General features: G+C 45.1%; 1 protein-coding gene across 4 annotated transcripts; it reads left to right on the top strand.

Annotated features, from left to right (window-relative positions):
* Positions 1–14,577: 14,577 nt before the first annotated feature.
* On the top strand, positions 14,578–18,289 carry LOC139562530 (putative nuclease HARBI1). 4 transcript variants are annotated; one of them, XM_071380288.1, is made up of 10 exons: positions 14,578–15,326; positions 15,414–15,590; positions 15,681–15,742; positions 15,825–15,911; positions 15,999–16,040; positions 16,109–16,397; positions 16,496–17,050; positions 17,120–17,235; positions 17,332–17,443; positions 17,538–18,289. In XM_071380288.1, exons 7-10 carry the CDS (start codon positions 16,579–16,581, stop codon positions 17,906–17,908), a joined length of 1,071 nt encoding a protein of 356 aa, XP_071236389.1. In that variant the 5' UTR covers positions 14,578–15,326; positions 15,414–15,590; positions 15,681–15,742; positions 15,825–15,911; positions 15,999–16,040; positions 16,109–16,397; positions 16,496–16,578; the 3' UTR covers positions 17,909–18,289. The 4 variants fall into 4 exon arrangements, with proteins under 4 accessions (XP_071236389.1, XP_071236386.1, XP_071236387.1 ...); XM_071380285.1 differs by having other exon boundaries at positions 15,999–16,397; XM_071380286.1 differs by having other exon boundaries at positions 15,999–17,050.
* Positions 18,290–20,451: the final 2,162 nt, after the last annotated feature.

Below are 20,451 nucleotides of genomic sequence, written 5' to 3'. Positions count from 1 at the left end.
GAGTCAGATAAAGTTTGTTCAGGGCCATCGATGTGTCTGCTTGGGGGGGAATGTATACGGCTGTGATTATGATTGACGAGAATTCCCTTGGTAGATAATGCGGTCGACATTTGATTGTGAGGAGTTCTAGATCAGGTGAACAGAACGACTTGAGTTCTTGTGTGTTGTTATGATGATCACACCACTTCTCGTTAATCATAAGGCATACCCCCCCGCCCCTCTTCTTACCGGAAAGATGTTTGTTTCTGTCGGCGCGATGCATGAAGAAACCAGCTGGCTGCACCGACTCCGTTAGCGTCCCTTGAGTTAGCCATGTTTCCGTGAAGCAGAGCACGTTGCAATCCCTGATGTCTCTCTGGAATGCTACCCGTGCTCGGATTTCATCAACCTTATTGTCAAGAGACTGGACATTGGCGAGTAGTATGCTAGGGAGTGGAGCGCGATGTGCCCATCTCCGAAGCCTGACCACGAGACCGCCACGTTTTCCCCTTTTTCGGCGTCGCACAGGGTCGCCGGCTGGGATCAGATCCATTGTATTGGGTGGAAGGCAAAACACTGGATCCGTTTCGGGAAAGTCATATTCCTGGTAGGAACGATGATGAGTTGACGTTAATCGTATATTCAGTAGTTCCTCCCGACTGTATGTAATGAAACCTAAGATTACCCGGGGTACCGTTGTAAGAAATAACACGTAAAAAAACAAAATACTGCATATTTTCCAAGGAACACGAAGCGAGGCGGCCATCTCTTTTCGGCGCCGGAAGTTTCGTGTCAAGTCAAGTATACCTTGATGTTAGACAGTGGATTTGATAGGGCAGAGGGACCCGAATATAGAAGATGACCATATATACTGTATGGTAAGGTATAGAAATATCATTTGTAGATGTTTGTACTTGGGGACATAGAATTGAGGCATTTCAGTTTGAAAATAAAGATTTAAGCTTAGTAATAAACAATTGCCATTTGTGGCCATTCAAGAGGATTCAAAAGGATATAAAAGCATTGGTCAGCTCATTTTGCACATTTCATAAACCATTATAATTCACTGAGCTGCTGTTAGTATTCTACTCAAGGTGAAATGTGAAAAGGGATCTTTTATTTTACGACCCAGCGCTTTCAACATCTTTACGCCTACACTCCGAAGCCTCTCTGTGAGTAATCATCTTTTCTTATTGCAATTTCTCACCACCCGTGTCAAGCACAGGTGGCCAGTGGCACCTTAATTGGGGAGGACGGGCTCATAGTAATGGCTGGAACAGAATAAATGGAATGGTATCCAACACATAAAACACATGGTTGCCATGTGTTTGATGCCATTCCATTCACCCCATTCTAGCCATTATTAAGAGCCGTCCTCCCCTCAGCAGCCTCCTGTGGACTGTCAACACCCTTGGCTTTTCGAGTACCCCCAAGCAGAGGGAGAACCCTCTAAGGCTTTTTTCTCTCTTAACTTTTATGTGTCTTAGATCACCACCCTATTAATATGTAGATCAGGATGACATCAGTTTATAGTGGGTTATAGTGTGGGAACAGCAGAGTTTATGGCTGTCAACTGGGCGAAGGAATAACACCCAAGGGCGTTTACGAGGTGAACAACAAGGAGGCGTCTGTCGGCCTCTCTGGGGACATAGTCATATGAGGTCATGCACCACGCTCCCGAGCTCTTTGATTGGGACGCGACCTAGAGCAGGGATAAACTTTCATTAACGTGGACAGCTGCAGATGCAGGCCCCTCCCATAGAAAGAATGGGGGAAGCCTATCTGCTGTGGTCCTCGCTGAACCCAATCCCGACGAATCAACTTCTAAAACCATAGAAACGGTTCACAGCCGTATCAATATCATGTACAACAACAGGTGGTCCCCCTCCACACACACCCCGATCAAGAGCCGTCTTTGCAGCCAGGGCCGTCTTTGCAGGCAGAAATGCACACCCAAACAAAGAAAACACTTAAAGTAAAAAAACAGTGGCATGCATTGATATGCAATGGCTTTCTCGTGGCTTTCTTTTGCAAAATAACTATGAATTAACAGACATTTAAAAATAATTGTCAACATACACTGAGTATACCAAACATTAGGAACACCTTCCTGATATTGAGTTGCACCCCCCTTTTGTCCTCAGAATAGCCTCAATTCGTTGGGGCATGGACGTTACAAGGTGTTTAAAGTGTTCCACAGGGATTCTGGCCCATGTTGACTCCAATGCTTCACACAGTTGTGTCAAGTTGGCTGGATGGCCTTTGGGTGGTGGACCATTCTTGATACACGCGGGAAACTGTTGAAAACCCCAGCAGCGTTGCAGTTCTTGACACAAGCCGATGCGCCTGGCACCTACTACCATTCCCGTTAAAGGCACTTAAATCTTTTGTCTTGCCCATTCATCCTCTGAATGGCACACATACACAATCCATGTCTCAATTGTCTCAAAGCTTAAAAATCCTTATTTAACCGGTCTCCTCCCATTATTCTATACTGATTGAAGTGGATTTAACAAGCGACATGGCTTTCACCTGGTCAGTCTATGTGTTTTGAGTACTCAGTGTAAAACACCATATTAAGGTGTGGAACATTCACTGTATTCGAAGCAACAAAAGCAGGTCTATTTTGCTCAAGCAGCTGGCATATTACAGTCTTTTCACAAATCACCTGTGGGAACATGGTGGCTCTGAACACCAGACAACAGAAAGAGTTCGCTACTACTATCCGAGAGATAGCTTGTGAGGAAATTACCTCTGCCTTGACATGCAATTAAAACCGGTAAATTAATCTATGGCTCACATCAACACCATTCATCCCGGAAACCCTAGACCCACTCCAATTCGCATACGGCCCTACCAGATCCACAGATGACGCAATCTCAATCGCACTCCACACTGCCCTTTCCCACCTGGACAATAGGAATACCTATGTAAGAATGCTGTTCATTGATTACAGCTCAGCGTTCAACACCATAGTGCCCACAAAGCTCATCACTAAGCTATGGACCCTGGGACTGAAAACCTCCCTCTGCAACTGGATCCTGGACATCCTGACGGGCCGCCCCGAGGTCGTAAGGATAGGCAACACCACATCTGCCACGCTGATGCTCAACACGAGGGCTCTTCAGGGGTGCGTGCTTAGTCCCCTCCTGTACTCCCTGTTCACCCACGACTGTGTGGCCAAGCACGACTCCAACACCATCATTAAGTTTGCTGACGACACAACGTGGTATGCCTGATCACCGACAACGATGAGACAGCCTATAGGGAGGTCAGAGACCTGGCAGTGTGGTGCCAGGACACCAACCTCTTCCTCAACGTGAGCAAGACAAAGGAGATGATCACAGACTACAGGAAAAGGAGGGCCAAACACACGCCCATTAACATTGACAGGGCTGTAGTGAAGTGGGTCGAGAGTTTCAAGTTCCTTGCTGTCAACATCACTAACGAACTATCATGGACCAAACACACCAAGAAAGTTGTGAAGAGGGCACGACAATGCCTTTTCCCCCTCAGGAGACTCAAAAGATTTGCCATTGGTCCCCAGATCCTCAAACATTTCTGCAACTGCACCATCGAGAGCATCCTGACCGGTTGCTTCACCACCTGGTATGGCAACTGCTCGTCATCCGACCGTAAGGCGCTACAGAGTGTAGTGCGTACAGCCCAGTACATCACTGGGGCCAAGCTTCCTGCCATCCAGGACCTACAGTTGAAGTCGGGAGTTTACATACACCTTAGCCAAATACATTTAAACTCAGTGTTTCACAATTCCTGACATTTAATCCTAGTAAAAATTCCCTGTTTTAGGTCAGTCAGGATCACCACTTTATTTTAAGAATGTGAAATGTCAGAATAATAGTAGAGAGAATGATTTATTTCAGATTTTATTTCTTAAATCACATTCCCAGTGGGTCAGAAGTTTACATATACTCAATTAGCATTTGGTAGCATTGCCTTTAAATTGTTTAACTTGGGTCAAACTTTTCGGGTAGCCTTCCACAAGCTTCCCACAATAAATTGGGTGAATTTTGGCCAATTTCTCCTGACAGAGCTGGCATAACGGAGTCAGGTTTGTAGGCCTCCTTCCTCGCACACGCTTTTTCAGTTCTGCCCACACATTTTCTATGGGATCGAGGTCAGGGCTTTGTGATGGCCACTCCAATACCTTGACTTTGTTGTCCTTAAGCCATTTTGCCACAACTTTGGAAGTATGCTTGGGGTCATTGTCCATTTGGAAGACCCATTTGTGACCAAGCTTTAACTTCCTGACTGATGTCTTGAGATGTTGCTTTAATATATCCACGTAATTTTCCTGCCTCATGATGCCATCTATTTTGTGAAGTGCACCAGTCCCTTCTGCAGCAAAGCACCCACAACCTGTTGCTGCCACCCCCATGCTTCACTGTTGGGATGGTGTTCTTTGGCTTGCAAGCCTCCCCATTTTTCGTCAAAACATAACGATGGTCATTATGGCCAAACAGTTCTATTCTTGTTTCATCAGACCAGAGGACATTTGTCCAAAAAGTACGATCTTTGTCCAGTTGTAGTTGCAAACTGTAGTCTGGCTTTTTTATGGCAGTTTTGGAGCAGTGGCTTCTTCCTTGCTGAGCGGCCTTTCAGGTTATGTCGATATAGGACTCATTTTACTGTGGCTACAGATACTTTTGTTCCTGTTTCCTCCAGCATCTTCACAAGGTCCTTTGCTGTTGTTCTGGGATTGATTTGCACTTTTCGCACCAAAGTGCGTTCATCTCTAGGAGACAGAACGTGTCTTCTTCCTGAGCGGTATGACGGCTGCCTGGTCCCATGGTGTTTATACTTGCGTACTATTGTTTGTACAGATGAACGTGGTACCTTCAGGCATTTGGTAATTGCTCCCAAGGATGAAACAGACTTGTGGAGTTCTACAATCTTTTGTCTGAGGTCTTGGCTGATTTCTTTTGATTTTCCCATGATGTCAAGCAAAGAGGCACTGCGTTTGAAGGTAGGCCTTGAAATGCATCCACAGGTACACCTCCAATTGACTCAAATGATGTCAATTAGCCTATCAGAAGCTTCTAAAGCCATGACATCATTTTCTGGAATTTTCCAAGCTGTTTAAAGGCACAGTCAATTTAGTGTATGTAAACTTCTGACCCACTGGAATTGTGATACAGTGAATTATAAGTGAAATAATCTGTCTGTAAACAATTGTTGGAAAAATGACTTGTGTCATGCACAAAGTAGATGTACTAACTGACTTGCCAAAACTATAGTTTGTTAACAAGAAATTTGTGGAGTTGTAACAGCAGTCGTAGTCGTTCTCCTCCTCAGACGAGGAGGAGCATGGATCGGACCAAGATGCGGATTGATAAGTATTCATATTTTAATGGGAAAACAACAAACACTACAAAATACAACAACCAACAAACGTGACTAACCTGAAACAGTCCTGTGTGGCCCAAACACTGACACAGGAACAAACACCCACAAAACACAAGTGAAACCCTGGCTGCCTTAGTATGATTCTCAATCAGGGACAACGATTCACAGCTGTCTCTGATTGAGAATCATACCAGGCCGAACACAAAATCCCAACATAGAAAATCAAACCTAGACCAACCCACCCAACTCACGCCCTGACCAACTAAAACAAATACATGACAAAGGAAAACAGGTCAGGAACGTGACAGAACCCCCCCCTTAAGGTGCGAACTCCGGGCGCACCAGCACAAAGTCTAGGGGAGGGTCTGGGTGGGCGTCTGTCCACGGTGGCGGCTCTGGCGCTGGTCGTGGTCCCCACCCCACCATAGTCAACCCCCGCTTCCGTGGCCTCCTCCCAATATTCACCCTCCATGTCAATCCCACTATTCCAAAGGGCAGTAACAGACTGAGGGGTAGCACCTGACTGAGGGGTAGCACCTGACCGAGGGGTAGCACCTGACTAAGGGGCAGCACCGGACTAAGGGGCAGCACCAGGATAAGGGATAGCACCAGGATAAGGGGCAGCTCCGGACTGAGGGACGGATCCTGGCTGGCTGGCGGATCCTGGCTGGCTGGCTCTGGCGGATCCTGGCTGGCTGGCGGATCCTGGCTGGCTGGCGGATCCTGGCTGGATGACGGCTCTGGCGGATCCTGTCTGGACGGCTCTGGCGGATCCTGGCTGGACGGCTCATGGCTGGCTGACGGATCTGGCTGCTCATGGCTGGCTGAAGGATCTGGCTGCTCATGGCTGGCTGACGGATCTGGCTGCTCATGGCTGGCTGACGGATCTGGCTGCTCATGGCTGGCTGACGGATCTGGCTGCTCATGGCTGGCTGACAGATCTGGCTGCTCATGGCTGGCTGACGGATCTGGCTGCTCATGGCTGGCTGACGGATCTGGCTGCTCATGGCTGGCTGACGGATCTGGCTGCTCATGGCTGGCGGAAGGCTCTGGCTGATCCTGTCTGGCGGAAGGCTCTGGCTGATCCTGTCTGGCGGAAGGCTCTGGCTGATCCTGTCTGGCGGAAGGCTCTGGCTGATCCTGTCTGGCGGAAGGCTCTGGCTGATCCGGTCTGGCGGAAGGCTCTGGCTGATCCGGTCTGGCGGAAGGCTTTGGCTGCTCCTGTCTGGCGGAAGGCTCTAGCGGCTCCTGTCTGGCGGAAGGCTCTAGCGGCTCCTGTCTGGCGGAAGGCTCTATAGGCTCATGGCAGACGGGCGGCTTTGCAGGCTCATGGCAGACGGGCGGCTTTGAAGGCTCAATACAGACGGGCAGTTCATGCGGCGCTTGGCAGACGGACAGTTCAGACAGCGTTGGGCAGACGGGAAGTTCAGGCGCCGTTGGGCAGACGGGGAGTTCAGGCGCCGTTGGGCAGAGGGGCAGTTCAGGCGCCGTTGGGCAGACGGCCGACTCTGACCTGCTGAGGCGCACAGTAGGCCTGGTGCGTGGTGCCGGAACTGGTGGTACTGGGCTGGAGACACGCACCACAGGGAGAGTGCGTGGAGGAGGAACAGGGCTCTGGAGACGCACTGGAAGCCTGGTGCGTGGTGTAGGCACTGGTGGTACTGGGCTGGGGCCACGCACCATAAGGCGAGTGCGGGGTGCTGGAACTGGAGGTACTGGACTGGGGCGGGAAGGTGGCGCCAGATATACCGGACCGTGAAGGAGGACACGCGCTCTTGAGCACCGAGCCTCCCCAACCCTACCAGGTTGAATGGTCCCCGTAGCCCTGCCAGTGCGGCGAGGTGGAATAGCCCGCACTGGGCTATGCAGGCGAACCGGGGACACCACCTGTAAGGCTGGTGCCATGTACGCCGGCCCGAGGAGACGTACTGGAGGCCAGATATGTTGGGCCGGCTTCATGGCACCCGGCTCGATGCCCAACCTAGCCCTCCCAGTGCGGCAAGGTGGAATAGCCCGCACTGGGCTAAGCACGCGTACTGGGGACACCGTGCGCTCCACCGCATTACACGGTGTCTGACCAGTACGACGCCCTCTCACTCCACGGTAAGCCCGGGGAGTTGGCTCGGGTATCCAACCCGGCTTCGCCACACTCCCCTTTAGCCTCCCCCCAATAAATTTTTGGGTGAGCCTCTCGGGCTTCCAGCCGCTCTGCCTTGCTTTCGCCTCATAAAACCTCCTCTCCGCTTTCGCTGCCTCCAGCTCCGCTTTGGGGCGGCGACACTCCACTGGCTCTGCCCAGGGTCCTTTACCGTCTAGGATTTCCTCCCAAGTCCATTCCTCTTTTCCCCATTGCTGTTGTTCTTGCCTTCCTTCTCCAATCCGCTTGGTCCTGTTATGGTGGGTGTTTCTGTAACAGCTGTCGTAGTCGTTCTCCTCCTCAGACGAGGAGGAGCATGGATCGGACCAAGATGCGGATTGGTAAGTATTCATATTTTAATGGGAAAACAACAAACACTACAAAATACAACAACCAACAAACGTGACTAACCTGAAACAGTCCTGTGTGGCCCAAACACTGACACAGGAACAAACACCCACAAAACACAAGTGAAACCCTGGCTGCCTTAGTATGATTCTCAATCAGGGACAACGATTCACAGCTGTCTCTGATTGAGAATCATACCAGGTCGAACACAAAATCCCAACATAGAAAATCAAACCTAGACCAACCCACCCAACTCACGCCCTGACCAACTAAAACAAATACATGACAAAGGAAAACAGGTCAGGAACGTGACAGGAGTGGTTGAAAAACGAGTTTTAATGACTCCAACCTAAGTGTATGTAAACTTCCGACTTCAACTGTATATACTAGGCGGTGTCAGAGAAAGACCCCAAAAAATGTCAAAGACTCCAGTCACCCAAGTCATAGACTTCTCCCTGCCACAGCATGGCAAGTGGTACCAGAGCGCCAATGTAACGGATGTGAAATGGCTAGCTAGTTAGCGGGTACGCGCTAATAGCGTTTCAATCGGTTACGTCACTTGCTCTGAGACTTGCAGAGCAAGGGGAAACCCTACTTCAAGGGCCGCGGCTTTTGTGGAGCGATGGGTAACGATGCTTCGTGGGCGACCGTTGTTGATGTGTGCAGAAGGTCCCTGGTTCTCGCCCGTGTCGGGGCGAGGGGACGGTTTAAAGTTATACTGTTACATTGATGCTGTTGACCCGGATCACTGATTGCTGCGGAAAAGGAGGAGGTCGAAAGGGGGGTGAGTGTAACGGATGTGAAATGGCTAGCTAGTTAGCGGGTACGCGCTAATAGCGTTTCAATCGGTTACGTCACTTGCTCTGAGACTTGAAGTAGGGTTTCCCCTTGCTCTGCAAGGGCCGCGGCTTTTGTGGAGCGATGGGTAACGATGCTTCGTGGGCGACCGTTGTTGATGTGTGCAGAAGGTCCCTGGTTCGCGCCCGTGTCGGGGCGAGGGGACGGTTTAAAGTTATACTGTTACACCAAGTCTAGGTCCAAAAGGCTCCTTAACAGCTTCAACCCCCAAGCCATAAAACTGCCGAACAATTAATTAAACGGCCACCCGGACTATTTGCATTGACCCCACCCCTCCCCTTTGTTTTTACACTGCTGCTACTCGCTGTTTGTTATCTATGCATAGTGACTTTACCCCTACCTACATGTACAAATGACCTCGACTAACCTGTACCACCGCACATTAACTCGGTACCGGTATCCCCTGTATATAGCCTCATTATTGTGTTACTTTAAAAAATATATTTTTTATTTAGTAAATAGTTTCTTAACTCTATTTTCTTAAAACTGCATTGTTGGTTAAGGACTTGTAAGTAAGCATTTCACGGTAAGGTCTACAACTGTTGTATTCGTCACGTGACACATTTCTATTTGATTTGATGAAGTGGAAAGTTTGGAGACAGTGGCAAATGTGAAAGAGGGCCAACTCCATGACCTGGAAACAGCGCAAACTAAATTAGTCGGGGAAATCAATCTCCTATAAAAGAAAACAGAATCACTCGAAAATCATGCACGTAAATTCAATGTGCGATTCACAGGACTGGAAACTGGTGTGGATGTTGGCAACCCAAATGTATTTTCTATTAACTTTCTGGGCAGGAGAAGCTGTGTCCCATGCAGCTGATAAACATTGAGCACCGCATGTGTCCTTTGGAACCGATCTCGGTGTATGATTGTAGGAACCCACAGTTTTTTTGTCAAATGGCAAATTGTTCGCCTCGCAGTGGAATCGGGGGCTCTGACCTATGTGGAGAAGAGGATCAGCATCTACCCAGATCTGAGTACCCAACTTGAAAAAGAGGGTGATCTACGAGGTGGGATCCTAGCTAAACCTGATATCCAGCTTCATCCACCCAGCAAAACTCATCTTGACCTTCCAGAATACAACACACACGGTTTCCACTGCCTATGAGGCACAAGTCCTCTTCAAGAAGCACATCAAGCCCAACAAACAAGGATAGGAGCCCGACAGATTTAGGCTAACCGTCTGGTTTCAGACTACCTAGTAAATGTAAATCTGGGACATTCAAATTAGTATGATATGAAATGTTTGGTATGGTTACATAAAATAGAAGGTTACTTAATCCAGTTAAATGTAGCGAAATTTAATCTATGTAATCCCCAAAAGTAATTATTTATCTTGAGAGGGTCATAAACAATAACTAGTAATGCTGCATACTCCAATAAAGGTTACAATCTCACCTTTCTTGTGAAAATAGGTATAAATTGCTGAGGTGTAGTGACTTTTGAGGACACAAGCACAAGAATACAGTACAAATATGAAAATATGTATTTCCTATTCAACAAAACTGTATGATTAAGGCTTGAAATTACTTATATGCTTTCTAAATATAGTATAATCAAATTATTAAATTACTAACTTTAAGATTTCACCTTCCTTATAACTGTTAAATACATATTTGTATGTTTATTGACAGACAAAATGTCCATATTTTTTAAAGGTCTCTCGATCAAAACGTCTGCCCCATCGCTATGAAAATCTCACAGATCTTGGCATCCTGAACTCGGTATATTACCAAGCTAGATCTACTCAGGGTTTTCTAAAACTAACCAGCTTCAGTTCACTTCACATTCCAGCTCAGGCTTCATCTGTACATTGACGGTCGATATTGCTCGTCCACCTACTGCTAACTCTATCAGGCTTGTAACTGCGGGTGCGTGTTGCACATGACAAGTCGAACGCCAAACTCTCCATTGAGACAATGCTGAAACATCAATCCGTGGGAAAAAAGGTGGTTGTGCATTGAAAAGCACCTATGATAAAATAATGGTATTAAGTCATACAAAAGTGTTACTGTAATGTTATGTATTAATGTTGTCTTAGGTGTCTTTTTATGTAGTGTTGTCTCTTGTCGTGATGTGCGTTTTGTCCTATATTTTTATTAAATGTATTTCTAATCCCAGCCCCCGTCCCCGCAGGAGGCCTTTTGCCTTTTGGTAGGCTGTCATTGTAAATAAGAATTTGTTCTTAACTGACTTGCCAAGTGAAATAAAATAAAAATACTGTGCATGAAGTTTAAAATGCATTCTGCCATTACTATACTGAACAAAAATATAAACCCAACATGTGACATCGGCTGATGTAAAAAGGGCTTTATAAATACATGATTACATGTATTGAATACATGATTTGATTGATTGGTCCCATGTTTCATGAGCTGAAATAGAAGATCCCAGCAATGTTACACACGAACAAAAAGCACACATTTGTTTACATCCCGGTTAGTGAGCATTTCTCCTTTGCCAAGATAATCCATCCACCCGACAGGAGTGGCATATCAAGAAGCTGATTAAACAGCATGATCATTACAAAGGTGCTGGGGACAATAAAAGGCCACTCTAAAATGTGCAGCTTTGTCACAACACAGATGTCTCAAGTTTTGAGGGACTATGCAATTGGCATGCTGACTGCAGGAATGTCCACCAGAGCAGTTGCCAGAAAATGTCATGTTAATTTCTTTACCATATGCCGCCTCCAACGCCATTTTAGAGAATTTGGCAGTACATCCTACCGGCCTCACAACCACAGACCACGTGTAACCACACCAGCCCAGGAACTTCATATCTGGATTCTTCACCTGTGGGATTGTCCGAGACCAGCCACCCGGACAGCTGATGAAACTGTGGGTTTGCACAACTGAATAATTTTTGCACAAACTGTCAGAATCCATCTCAGGGAAGCGCATCTGCGTGCTTGTCCTCACCAGGGTCTTGACCTGACTGCAGTTCAGCGTCGTAACCGACTTCAGTGGGCAAATGCTCACCTTCGATGACCACTGGCACGCTGGAGAAGTGTGCACTTCACGATTGTATCCTGGTTTCAACTGTACCAGGCAGATGGCAGACAGCATGTATGGCGTTGTGTGGGCAAGCGATTTGCTGATGTCAATGTTGTGAACAGAGTGCCCACATGGTGGTGGGATTACTGTATGGTCAGGCATAAACTACGGACAGCGGACACAATTGCATTTTATCGATGGCAATTTGAATGCATACAGATACTGTGACGAGATCCATTGTCGTGCCATTCATCCGCCGCCATCACCTCGTACACCATTCCTGGAAGCTGAAAATGTCCCAGCTCTTCCTCTATGCGAAGGAGATGTTGCGCTGCATGAGGCAAATGGTGGTCACACCAGATACTGACTGGTTTTCTGATCCAGGACACCTACCTTTTTTTAAAGGTATATCTGTGATCAATAAATGCATATCTGCATTCCCAGTCATGTGAATTCCATAGATTAGGGCCTAATAAATGTATTTGAATTGACTGATTACCTTATATGAACTGTAACTCAGTAAAATCTTTGACATTTTTGCATGTTGTGTTTATATTTTTGTGTCCAAACAATTGAATTGGCCACAGGTGGACTCCAATCAAGTTCGAGGATGATCAAACGAAATTAGATGCACCTCAATTTGGAGTGTCATAGGAAAGGGGTGTGAATATTTATGGAAATTAGACATTTCTGTATTTCATTTTCAATACATTTGCAAACATTTCTAAAAATATGTTTTCAATTTCTCATTGTGGGTTATTGTGTGTAGATGGGTGATTTTTATTTTATTTCATCCATTTTGAATTCAGGCTGTAACAACAAAACGTGGGATAAGTCAAGTGGTATGAATTCTTTCTGAAGGCATTGTAACTATAAAGCTCCACTTCACACTTAATTCTAAATGCCTACTGCTTGCTAAAAAAAATATGTTAAACTATACAAATCATTTTTCTTTGCATACAAGACAAGGATTGACCTGATTTTCAAAAATAGTTTTCTAGTTGGCTGACAAGTTTCACCATTCCATTATTTCAGATCTACAGGACTGTGTCGATTCGTTGGCACATGAAAATGATTAGAATATGGCAAATATTTGTCAATTATTGAATTCTATCCATGCTGGCTTTAGCAGGCTACCTGAGACATGAAACAGATAGGTAGGAGGGCATATAGGCGGTCGCCAATTTATTCATGCACAATTGACCTAAATGTGTAATGGAAACACTTTGACCACTACAGTTTTATTCAACACTAGGTTTTTGTGAAAAAGTGACGGCATTACGTCCAGCTGTTTTTATCGACACTACATAGTTAAATGGAAACGCACCCTGACAGGCAATTGTTGCATCTATTTTCTATGCAAACGTTCTAAATATTGACAAAAAAATGCCTGGACAAGTTAATGGAAACATAGCTATTGTTTCTGGCTGCGTGGAGAGTAGCCTAATCCACGTAGATTGTGCCACAAAATGATTGACAAAACGTTTCAAAACCTGGCCATATAGTTTCAAGTCATCAGTCTCAAGTCAAAGTTGTTTATAGAGGCTATCAAATCTCAAGTTATTTTATTTTTCATCAAGTCCAGTCGCAAGTCATACAATTTGTGACTCAAGTTAGACTCCAGTCCAAGTCATGTGACTCCAGTCCACACCTCTGGAAATTGGTTGGATATGGTTTATTCTGACAAGAAGATGATTTTGTCAGTAATGTACAGCATGTATGAGTCATGCTGTTTGTTATCACCAAACTGATATCACAGCCAGTTCAGACATGTACAGTATGTCAGCAGTACTGTGTACACCATATGCCATTTTGTACTGTACTGGTGATGGCACTGCTGTTCCTGAGGTGTGTAGGCGTCAGTGGCGGTCGGTGCCCTTTAAGATAAGGGACCAAAAGAAAATGTCATGAGCATGGCCTTATTTCTATTACAGCATATTGGATGACTGTCATTCATATTCCATTCACTCAGTTCAATATAACAGTGATAGGTTTAGGCTACTACATGATACTCAAATTTCCCCTATATCCATCATGAGGTTGCTACAACCTAGCCTATAAATGAAAGTTTACAACGTAGGTTGAGAGAAATATTTGAGGCAACAGACAGTGTCACATTCAATATCGCTTTGCACATTCTTGCCTGCATCTAGCTGATCTAATCATTAGTCCAACAGTTGCAAACAAGAGTTTCTATTGGACAAATTCAGGTATGTTTATCACCGTTTCGTTCCGTTTGCTTCCTTTTATCTAAGAAGGATAACTTTTTAAATGTTTCAAAATATATATTTTTATGAAATTCACTGAGGAGGAGGGTCCTCCCCTTCCTCCTCTGAGAAGCCTCCACTGGTAGGCATGTTATAATTAGCGGTGGATAGAAGCCGGAAGACCCTAACTTAGGGGTGTCAAACTAATTTCCCCCACGGTCCGAAATAGATCTTCACCGTGGTGAACATCTGGAGTCTGTGTACTGGTTGGACTCCCTGTGTTGTGCATCGTTCTGGTGGTTGGCAACGGAAAATAACCATACCACCAAAAAAAGGTTTCCTGCCAACAAAAGCATATGTATAATCGATCTAAAAGATTACGTCTGTCCTACTTTATGTAGGCCCTAACAGTTTGTGGGCACCGTTTGTCACCATTATAGTGCAATTAATGTATTGTTTAGTGTTGTGTTGTGTAGTGGCTTTGCTGGCATGCATCTAAAAAATTTTGTTGTTGGTTTGCCCCACCACGGTTTACATACTAAAATTGCCGCTGCTTTCATGTTGGCAAAACAGTCTATGGCGCTGTCATACTGTGAGCTTTTAGTTTCTGTTGTCATAGGCTACCTAGCTTAAATGCTTGCAAGCATAACTTCCTCGCATGGACAACAATGAACCAGGGGCCTGTTGCACAAAAGTAGAATTAAGACATCCGGGATAAATGACTCAGCTGAGCTCAATGAAGCCAAAACATGTGCGTACAGGCTTAATTGGTTGCACAAAGACCAAGCCAGGATGAGCAGACACGGATTCATTAAGCCAGGTGAAACCAATCCTGGATAGGTGCGCGCTCACGGCTCACTCAAATAGACCCCGCCACAGATCACAGATTAACTGATTTACCATGGCAACTAGAGCCGCGTACTTTTCCCCGTCGGAAGCACAAATCCTCATGGAGGCATACGAGGAGGTAAAAGATATAATTAAGAAGAAAGGCAACACCGCCACAGTGATAAAGCAAAGAGAAAAAGCGTGGCAAAGTATTGCAGACCGCCTGAATGCGTAAGTAGTGCACAATTACACACTCACCGCTCCGCTGAAACATCACAATTACAATTCAAATATTTAATTCACATCTCCAAAAATGCAGTTGTACTGTAATTATGAAACGGTTAAATTTTTAATTGAAATGCACTGCAGATATGAGTGAAATTGTGTAAAGTAACTCCATCACACTGTATAAAGCTATGATAAATTTTTTGATATTTTTACTGAAAACAAGACAAAAATACCAAGTAATTTTTTGCAGTGTGACTCCATTAAATGTGTGTGTGTGTGTGTGTGTGTGTGTGTGTGTGTGTAGATTAAACATGAACGGGCCAAAACGGACATGGCAGCAGGTCAAAATCAAATACAAGAACATTCTGCAGAATGGTATGGTCCCTGACTAATATTTAACAAAGCACAAGCATATATTGTACCCAGAAGGTGCCTGCTCACACATTGTCTGTACTGTTTTAGCAGTGAAAAAGAATACCCACAGACAAGGCACGGGTGGTGGGTCACCAAAGGCTGACCTTACCCCAGCAGAGGACATGGCCTTGGAGCTAAATAAAGGCAGGCCCGTCTTAGAGGGGATCCCTGGGGGGAAAGAGACGAGCATAGGTTCCTCCCAAGATGCCACCCGCTTCATTCAAGGTATGTCCTTCCATCTCTACATGGGATACAACCACATTCATATTGAATCAATTTGGACTGTCTGACTTTGGTTTACCTATTGCCTTGCAGTGTCTGGCAGCACTGTGTTCCTGTTAGAGCCACCAGCACAAGCACCAGACGATGCTGATCCAGTGAGTACTCCATCAAAGGCATACTGTAGGCCTGGCATGTCTTGTCTACTAGCTTCAATATGAATCCGATTAAATGTGATAGGGTGAAGGCCCCAGTGCAGCAGCAACAGCACATGATGGAGACGATGATGAGGAGGAGACCATCTCTCTGGATTCCAGAAGGCATGAGGTATCATGTTAAGACTGTGAAAGTACTATTTACTCTACAATGGTGAGGAGTCCTCATCAAAATCAAAAAATCTAATTTCTTTTACAGGACCCAGATGCTATACAGTGGGAAAACCAGCCTGGCAACATAGTGCGTATTAATAAAAGGACACCACATCCTGCCAAATTCCAGCTGCGCTAATTGTATTGTGTTCACAGAGCTCACAAGCTATCAGAAAGTTGTATGGCAACCACCTCCGGCGCCAAATAGAACTGGCAGACATAGACATTCAGTACAAGAAGAAAAAGATGGAAAATCTTGCACTGGAGTCCGAAATAAAAAAGAGGACAATTAGGAAACTGGACCTTGAAATAAAAAAATTTGAGAGGGAGGTGAGATATGCCTTCAATGTACACTGTATGCTAACTGTAACACAAATGTATTAATCATTATTTTTCTTTCCTCCCCCAGCTCCAAGAAGATGACACAGCTCAAAATAAAAATTAGGTATATTCTCGTAAAGTCAAGTGAGCCATGACATATGAGCTCTTATTGTGAGCACACAGGACGGTGGCATCTTTCTAAGGTTTTTTTTATTTTCCCAGCAATCAGTACAACCAAGTCATCGTTATAAGGCATCGCCCTCTTTTGCCCACCCCCCCAGCACCAGGTGTGGCCACTAGCCTATATGAAGGCCCAAAATTGTGTGTTCCTTTCTGCTCTGACAATGGCATGCCCATTCGTGCGAGATGTGGTGGATGAAGAAGCACTTGTGCTGAGGAGAGCCTTCAGGCGAGAAAGGGTCTTCAGGGACCGGTTGGACCCACTGGCCTTCCCTGATGACCATCTATATGAAAGATACAGGTTTTCTGCAGATGGCATCAGGTATCTATGCAGACTACTGGGTCCCAGGATTAAGCACCGCACTGCACGGAGCCATGCACTGAGTGTGGAGCAAATGGTTTGTGTGGCCTTGCGCTTTTTTGCTAGTGGAGCCTTCCTGTACTCAGTGGGGGATGCAGAACAGCTGAACAAGGCCACAATTTGCCGCACAATAAGGAGTGTGTGTCTGGCTATCAAAGCATTAGCAGATGTCTTCATCTCCTTCCCTGGCCACAGAAGACTCTGTGACATCAAAGAGGAGTTCTATAGGATTGCAGGTAAGAGGATCTACAAATTACAGGACAACTGTTAACACATAGTAGGATACTCATTACTTTGTGTGACAGGTTTCCCCAATGTCATTGGTGCAGTGGACTGCACACACATAAGGATAAAAGCCCCCTCAGGTGCCCATGAGGCCGATTTTGTGAATAGGAAATCCTTTCACAGCATTAATGTTCAGGTGAACATAACTTTTTGATATTGTCCATTGACGAACACTCTGCATTGCCAGTGATGTGCATTGATTGGTGTAATATTCCTCATCTTATGATTTCAGATGGTCTGCAATGCTGACTGTGTGATCAGCAATGTTGTGGCAAAATGGCCTGGCTCAGTCCATGACTCCAGAATCTTTCGGGCCTCTGAAATCTATCAGTGCCTATCACAAGGTAAGCCACACAACCCCTATTTATAACCATCATGGCTGTGTCAAGAATATCACTGTGTTTATGAGGTAGTAATGATGAGATTTTGTGTTGACAGGTGAATTCTCTGGTGTGTTGCTGGGAGACAGGGGGTATGGCTGCCATCCTTTTCTCCTGACACCTTTCACAGACCCCCAGGAAGCACAGCAGGCCTACAACCATGCCCATGCCAGGACCAGGGCCAGAGTTGAAATGACCTTTGGCCTCCTGAAGGCACGCTTTCACTGCCTTCACAAATTAAGGGTCAGCCCTGTTAGGGCATGTGATATTACTGTGGCTTGTGCTGTCCTCCACAATGTGGCCTGCCTGAGGAAGGAGAGGGCCCCCAGAGTGCCACCAGCCATGGACTGGGACAATCCGGCAATCTTCCCTGATGACGACAGTGGTCGGCTGCTGAGGGACCAATATGTGTTGAATTATTTTAGTTAGTATGTGTGCTTTCAATTTTGGTTAAATATGTCCTGCGGTGGCAGAGGAATTTGGGTTTTTTTGGGTTCGTTTTTTGACGAATTTGGCCTCTTATGATGTTTGTGCGGTATACTGTGTGTAATACAAGGCTGCAGGGAGGCTACTGCATCCATTCATTTGTCTGTTCAGTTGATGTGTATGGATTTGTCCTGCATTTATTTTAGTGTGCAGACATGCAGGGTGTGTTATATACAGACCTTTGAATGTGTATGTATCATTTTGTATAATATGCTTGGATTCTGTGCTTTCCATCTTGTAGAGTCACTGTGACTTCAGTTTCGAAAGGAGCTGATGGTTTACCTGCTTTGTTTTGTCCTTATTCAATAAAGGAACATAATGTTACACATTGTGTTTTTATATTCATATGGAATGTGTATTTGTTTATATGACAGAGTACTAGGGCCACACTGAAGAAAAAGGATAAAGTCATAAATTTATGAGGCTGGTTCTTTCTGCAGAAAAGCTACATATTGTTTTTACAGTTTTGATACTTATGACAATGTGATACTTAATATTCTGGCACATCAGCATGTCTTTGTTTATGAAACCATACTGAAGTACAATTTCACGAAATGCCCCACATCTGTCATTTTAACAACTGTCCTCCTTTAAAACAACTGGTTACAATATTATGACTTGTGTTTTTTTCCCCTCTGTGGCCCTAATATTCTATCATTTTATATATAGCCTTATAGTCTATGGGAAACTGTAAATTATCTAATGATAGCAACATCATCTAAAAATCATTTTTTATCCAAAATCATTGAAATTAATGATCACAAACGTTTAAATAATAACAGTGGGTCTAGTTATATGTGATAACAATGTATAGTGAGCAGTGAAATAACTATTGGTTTCCATTTGTGGTGACTGCTGACTGACATTAGGGATGAGATTAAATAGATCCTGGAATTTAGCCTGGTCTGGAGCAGGCTAGCTCCACAGAATAAATCTCCATGGTAATTTATACCATAACATATCCTCCTGCCCCCTATCCATCTTTAGTGCAACCGGATTACGGATCAATTGAGCCAGGATCACCAAAATATCCTGGCTTAATCCCTTATCCTAGTTTTGTGCAACAGGCCCCAGCTAAGTAAGCTAGCTAGTTAACGTGAGCCTTCCAGGCTACATATTGAATTTCAATCGTCTCAGGCCAGTGGCACAATATATGAATTTATGGTTAGATCAGAATTGCCATCATAATCATTGACCTGTACAAAACCACAAGTCCAAATCCCCATCCCCATCCATGGTTTAGGAAAGGGACAATTTATCAAGCTAGCTACTGCAGGACAACAACACAAGCGGACCAGAAACAGACACGTTTTTCTGACAATGACGTTTTGCGTTAGATGGGATTTGATTATTAGTGTGAAGCCTAATCTAAACAAGCCTCACTATGGGGCATTTTGCTACGCCAGGACAACCCACAGTTGCGCTCAGCTCAACGTTGATTGGCTAATTATTATTATTTATTTATTTTTTTATCAAGGGACGCCAAATCAGGTCCGGCGTTATGGGCGGGCCTTTCAATAAAATATTGATAATTTATTTGAACGAGTCGCACGCTGACAGAAAGACGCATCAATCTCAGTTAAGCCTCTGAGCGAGCGAAACAGCGCCCTCTGTCTCAGTATGTGTAGACCATGTATCTGAGGCTGTCTGGACCAAAAGAGTATGGCATATCATACTATTTCTGGTCAGACAGCGTCAGATACATGGGCTACATATAGAGGGCGCTGCTTCACTTGCTCGGATGCTTTCTCTGGTGACAGTTTCAGCAGATAGGAAGAGGTGAAGCGAGAGGGCTCCTTCGCCAAAATCTGTCCAGGATAAACCCAATGCGTTTCTATGGGCATAATATGCAGACCTAAACTCGTTGCCTGCCTTCCCACCTTTGGTATAAAGACCATTGTTAGGGCGGAGACATGAGAAGCTCGTAATATATACAGATCTTTGGTTTCAGCCTCTTGCGAATTAGAAAGGAAACTTGGTGGGTGCACGGTGCACAGTGCACTGTTAGGATGCGAGATTCCCCTCAAGAAAATTGATGTTTCGCCAAAATTATAGTCTATAATTACTCCTGTCTAAATAAAATCATTCAAAATACAGGGAGCATGACTTAACCACAGAGGATCAATAGCTTATTTTTTATTTATTTTTATAGCTGTGGATTGTTTCAAATCACAAGTGTGTAGGCCTATGCCTATTTGGGAATCCCGCAATTTAGGTAGTGCGCATGACAATAGGTCTAGCTGATTAAGTTGCGGCTGTCAGTGATAAACATCTAAAATATGTGTGAAAATGTCTTGAGTATAATTTAAAATGTTGCAACAAAATGAGGGGAGGGGTGTGTGGCAAAATATGGTGTGTCTCTCTAGAATACATTCACCCAGCTCTCCAGAATACGCTCCGCTGTCTCCCGCCTATTCTTGCGCATTCATTCTTGTATGTATTCTTGCATGAACCATTACTAGTTTAGGAGCATGCGAGCGTCTGAG

Source organism: Salvelinus alpinus, chromosome 32 (assembly GCF_045679555.1).
Source record: "Salvelinus alpinus chromosome 32, SLU_Salpinus.1, whole genome shotgun sequence".
NCBI classification, from domain to species: Eukaryota; Metazoa; Chordata; class Actinopteri; order Salmoniformes; family Salmonidae; genus Salvelinus; species Salvelinus alpinus.
Note: the sequence above shows the minus strand (reverse complement) of the source record. Positions and strands in the feature narration are given on the sequence as shown.